General features: G+C 34.9%; 2 protein-coding genes across 2 annotated transcripts; both read right to left on the bottom strand.

Annotated features, from left to right (window-relative positions):
- Positions 1 to 1,161: 1,161 nt before the first annotated feature.
- Positions 1,162 to 3,109, bottom strand: LOC123701487. Its single transcript, XM_045648982.1, has 2 exons — positions 1,761 to 3,109; positions 1,162 to 1,633 (listed from the first exon to the last, which is right to left on the bottom strand). The coding sequence occupies exons 1-2, from the start codon at positions 2,783 to 2,785 to the stop codon at positions 1,399 to 1,401; spliced, it is 1,260 nt and encodes a 419-aa protein (XP_045504938.1). The 5' UTR covers positions 2,786 to 3,109; the 3' UTR covers positions 1,162 to 1,398.
- Positions 3,110 to 3,609: 500 nt separating this feature from the next.
- LOC123701155 lies at positions 3,610 to 4,235 on the bottom strand. Its single transcript, XM_045648551.1, has 2 exons — positions 4,200 to 4,235; positions 3,610 to 3,945 (listed from the first exon to the last, which is right to left on the bottom strand). Exons 1-2 carry the CDS (start codon positions 4,221 to 4,223, stop codon positions 3,610 to 3,612), a joined length of 360 nt encoding a protein of 119 aa, XP_045504507.1. The 5' UTR covers positions 4,224 to 4,235.
- Positions 4,236 to 5,706: the final 1,471 nt, after the last annotated feature.

Here is a 5,706-nt window from a genome sequence, read left to right as displayed (position 1 = left end):
TGTTCTTGGTATATATCAATGATCTTCCCTATTATTTGCAGGATAGGTGTGAAATAGTTCTGTTTGCAGATGATACCTCATTAATTTTTAATGTGGATAGGCATGACCCAAATGTTGACGAAGTGAACAGTGCTCTTTTACACATATCTGAATGGTTTACTGCCAATAATTTATTATTAAATGCTAAAAAAACCACTTGTGTTGAATTTTTACTTCCTAATGTAAAAAAGTTGAACAGAGATATTACCTTGAACGGGGAGGTATTGCATCCTACTGAGTCTACTGTATTTCTAGGGTTAACATTGGATGAGAAACTACAGTGGGGAGCCCATGTCAACACCGCTGCAGGTAAGCTCAGTTCAGCTGCATATGCAGTCCGAAAAATAAGGCATCTCACCGATGAAGATACGGCTAGATTGGTTTATTTCAGCTACTTTCATAGCATTATGTCCTATGGAATTCTACTGTGGGGCAAGGCTGCAGATATAGAAACTATATTTATCTTACAGAAAAGAGCCATTCGCTCTATATATAATTTACGTGCTCGGGACTCACTAAGAGATCATTTTAAGAATACTGGTATCCTTACTGTACCATCACAGTATATATATAATAATATTTTGCATGTTCACAAAAACGCCGACTTACACACAAGAGTAGGAGATAGACACGATTATGGCACAAGGAACAGGAATAGAATTGAAATGCCATTTTTCCGATTAGCTAAAGTTAAAAATTCATTTATGGCTCAAGGTATACGCTTATACAATAGAATTCCTCTCAATATTAAAGAGTTTAGTAGTTCTAAATTTAAAACTTATATAAAAAATGTACTAGTTCAGAGAGCGTACTACAGTATTCAGGAATATATGGACGATAAAGACCCATGGAGGGTTGTCGCGTAAAAACCACAGGACAGTTCTTGGGCATATTATGATATATTATGTATAAGTTAGATATAAGTTACATATTATGTAATATTGACATGATTTTAAAAGAGCAACTATGGAGTTTCTTGCCGATTCTTCTCCATAGATACTGCTTTCCGAATCGGTGGTAAATGTTAAAAATACTTATGTAATGACGATTCGAAAGTGCTACTAAATAGTAGTCTAATTGAATAAATAAATGTTTGAGTTTGAGTTTGAGTTTGAGTTTGCTTGACTTGCACATACGGACGGATTTGTTCCAAAAACTCCATAATTGTAATTTGTTTCTTTTCATATTTGTCTGTCAGCTTAGCAATGAGTTTGTCATTGATTATTGAAGATTTTTTCCTTTTACATATTATAGGACTGTCATTTCGTCGTAATCTGAAAGTATAAGATAAAGATTATTTACTAAGAGTAAAAAAAATGAATTACTGATATATTAAGCGTTATGTAAGTAATCAGCATTTTACCTCACTTGACCTGTGCTATACGTAGAAATATCAGTTGTTATAATTTCCAAAAACGATAATAATGATGGTTTTCGGCCCAGATAGCACTGAAGCCGTTGATTCCTGGCCTCCACTAAATTTGTGGTTCTATGTCGTTCTTTATAGCAACACCACTTTGAGATCATCCCCGGAGGCTCAAGCCATTGTTCAACGAAATAATCGTTGAATTGGGTGACTTTTTCATCGGGAATACTGAAAACAAAAATTATGATATATATGACATGTCGTATATACCTAAGCATTATTTTTATTTTTGCGTACTTATAAAAACAATCTATGAGCTGTTAAAACTTTAAAATAAAATGAAAATTAAAATTACCTGTTTTCCATTACGGAAAGCCAACCATCTTCTATATCTTCTTTAGGAAGAAATGCTAGACAGGTGCACAGTTTCACATACAATGTTGTTTCTTCGTGTGCCAATAAACCTAAAGACTTCGCTTTTCTGTAAATGGCTCTTTGGAAGTGAACATTACAGCCATGTATTGTGACCGCTGGCAATACCTCTTTTATTGCCAGCATTGTAGCTAATTCAAAATCTACAGTGAATTTCATGGGGCTGAAGTCCGGCACAGCTTCTTTAATTTTTTTAAACATGACTTCATATGTACTTTTTTCTTTATTAACTAGTAGCACATAAAATATAGGCACAATATTGGTTGCTTGTGCATCACTTCCCATATCTCCATGAATGGTAAATATTTGGTAAAATGGACCTGGACAACAATCAAATGTACCATCCCCGAAGTAGTGTTGTATATTTTTGATGTGTTTTAAAGCCTGTGCTGATACGAATACTATAATTCTGTTGTCGTTCTCACAGTAATCAACTAATAGATATTTTTGAAAAATCTCAGGTATAATGACTTCAGCTGGATTACGAAACTGTGTCTTTTCTACATTTAAGGCTTTCTTTCGAGAGTTGTATAACTGTTGCTTGATATTATTGAATTTGGGTATGTATTCATCGAAGGCTGTGTCTGTGTTTTTTAACTCGGCAAATTTTGTTTCAAATTTTTGTTGTATAGAGCTCGAGAAACTCGTTTTCACTTCCTTTTTTAATTTTTCCATAACAACTCTAACTTCATTTTTCATTAAGTTAGGTTGACACTCAGCATTATGACACTTTTGGATTTGTACATTGTCACTTTCCTCACTTAATTTTATAGAACCACTACACTTGCCATGTCTTTTATTTACGCATGTCCACACACTCGATTTATTATTTTTCCTATGAAGATTATAAGCAAATCCGACATGTAGTAACGTTCTTCCACCTAGTTTATTTGAAATTATTTTGTAATTGGTTTGTGCTAAACCCCGTGAAGGACCTGGACTTGCCATTTTGAGTTAACATGACCGACTAAACTTTCTTATCAGTAACATATTGCAACTATGTGGGAAAGGGATAGAAATAGTGCCCATCGCTATGTTTGCTATTTTCACTGTCCGTCACCCTGGACTCTATTGTTTTCAACCCTATCTTTCCCTTTCTTTGACTACCTATCTCTTTCTTTTAGAATTCGATCTGGCTATTGTGTAAAACCAGTTTGGCCGGGCACGGGCGCCTCGTTTAGACAAAGTACAAAGTAATGCATCTAAAGTAAATAATTGTAATATAGTAATAAAGTGAATATCCTTGTAGCATGTTTATAGTATCCAATATTGTGTTAGTAAGAATACTTATTTAGTAAGTTTGTCTACGTATTTGGTTCCGAAACACTTTTTTCATCGTCTGTATCTAGTAAAAAATATTTTTATTTCGGCGAAATCAACTATAATAACTTAATTTAAAATCGGGGGCTTCCACCACGGGGGCAAAATACACCGGGGGCGTAACCCACGGACCCAACTCATCGAACATGTGAAATTTTGCATGTCTAACTGTCTAGCAAAAAAAAATTGCTTTCTCTTGTAGTAGAGGCCCATTAACGGGTATTCCCCGGTCGCGCTGAAGCTTAAACCACTGTAACAATGCCTTATCCACCTGCTCATGAGTAGAAGTCCTTACACGTTTGCATTTCAAAACATTAGCACTAAACAGCAGCTCGATCTTATATTTATTCTTCTTTATTGTAGAAATTGTAGAATGAGATACGCCAAACTCCTTTGCGATGGATGCATTTGATTCACCAGCTTCTAATCGGAGTAATATTGCACTTTTTTCTTCAATTGTAAAACACTTTCGCTTCACAGAACTCATTTTGTCGAGCTTTAAGAATAATTGGTGTGAGAGGCACTGGTAGTTCTTCTTCGACTTCTGGCTCGCTATTGGGTATTTCGTCGTTAGAAGAATCGTCACTGCCATTGTTGCTGTCGAAAATATTCAGGTTTTCCAATGACGATGGTATGGATGGTGCATCTGATGAGATATCATCAATTTCCTGACCATTGTGCAGATCTGGTTCTTCATCTGAACTGCTCTGGCCTTCTACGTCCGATAGAGCGTTAATTGGTGGTACTAAAGCTAATAATTTTGAGGCACGCGATGTTTTTTTGAAGACCTGTAAATAATAATATTGTTAGGTATCATAAATAACATATGACGTATATAATTTAGGTATAAGTTCATAATATTATACTAATTGTTAGTTGTCTGTCTCATTGGCAAACATAAGTTTCGCTGAGAATAACGAAAAATCTTTAAGTAATATTATGATTTTAGTATACAAGTACATATAAATATACGTTACGGAATATACAGAAAAGAAATAACTATTTGTTTTAGAACACTAAAAATAAATAAATCGAGACTTACCGAGAGCGGTCGTGACGCGTTCATCCACCCTGACGTTGCGGCGTCGACTGACCGGCCGAGCGCACGTGCTCATTGACAGTTATTTATTATGTAATAGCACACCCCGGACACTCCATACAAAATTATCGTTTTGACAGTCACACTGTAGAGACTGTAAATGTGTGTGTTAACGCTTTATGGTTGGCACATTTGTGACTAGCGTAAAAAAAATTGCGTTTTTCTGATGAAATACATCCGTACACAGCACAATATCTAACAATTTTCTACGAAAAACAATAATCACAAATCCAAAATAATAAAATTACTTTAAGTCAATTTGATTAATGTTGTCAATCTTCGTTGCGTATCGTCCTTGCAGAAAAATACGGACCATTTTCAGGCTGATCGTGCGGGGTGAGGTAAGTGTTTAATTTTGGCGGGAGGCGGAGAGTGTCCGTTCTGTAGCGTTTAGCAACTATTAATTATTATGTATTCTGTGGTAATAGTGTAGGACAGAACCAAGTTATTCCATATATAAAAAACTAAAGTTGTTAAAAAAATGCTGTATGCTGATTTTTTCAAAGTCGATGTCCAGTATGCTTCCCACTGTCGAATTAAGGGCTAAAAAAGTCATATGTTTAGGTTCGATTTCTGACCTTGGATCGTACATGCAAAATAAATGTAAAAAATCGTATGAGCAGAAAGAAAGAAAGAAAATAAATGTATTGCCAAAAACCATAGCCAGAAACATTATAAAATTTCTCTTAAAATTAGGCAAACGGATACAGCCTCAGCAAAATGCTGCACAAACACAGAGCTGATTTTCAGGCTAACGATTTAAATCGTATATCTGGCAACACAAATACAAATTACACGCATATAAAGTTCTTTATACTGCTCCCCATCTGCCGCCCCTTTCCCATGGGATGCTTCCAAAAAGGACCAGGAAGCATAATCCAAATCTTCAAATTTTTTACTAAAAAGATACAAGTTCTTTTTCTGTTTGTATTGTGTGGCGGGGCCATCAGAATACATGTGTACAGTTTTTAAAGAAGGAACTATTTGTTTTGCATATCCAAGAATTGGTGGTTTAGCTGGTATATATTGTTTCAAAGATGATATATCTTTGAAACGTATCATAGCTTCATCAGTTCTCGCTTCGCTTCTCTGCGAAGTTGATTTTTTAGCTTCTCTTTGACAAGCAGTGTTCAACATTTCAAATAGAGGCCGAATTTATACAATTTTTCATAATCAGGACTTGTTTTCGGAGGAGTTTTGGAATTATCATTCAAGTGAAGGCTCTCTTAATTTTTTTTAATCTTTTACATGTCATTACTTGAGCAATTTAGTCGACTCTAAAAAATGGATCACTAGACCAATATAGATTTATGGATGGTAAAACGTGAATACCCATCAGAATAATAATTCCCAAAAATGCTTCAATAGCAGACTTACATTCAAAATCTTTTGAAAATAAAGCATCTAATAATCTGTATACACAATTATTAAAACCACTCCCTTTAGAAGC

Source organism: Colias croceus, chromosome 21, assembly GCF_905220415.1.
Source record: "Colias croceus chromosome 21, ilColCroc2.1".
Lineage (NCBI taxonomy): Eukaryota > Metazoa > Arthropoda > Insecta > Lepidoptera > Pieridae > Colias > Colias croceus.
Note: the sequence above shows the minus strand (reverse complement) of the source record. Positions and strands in the feature narration are given on the sequence as shown.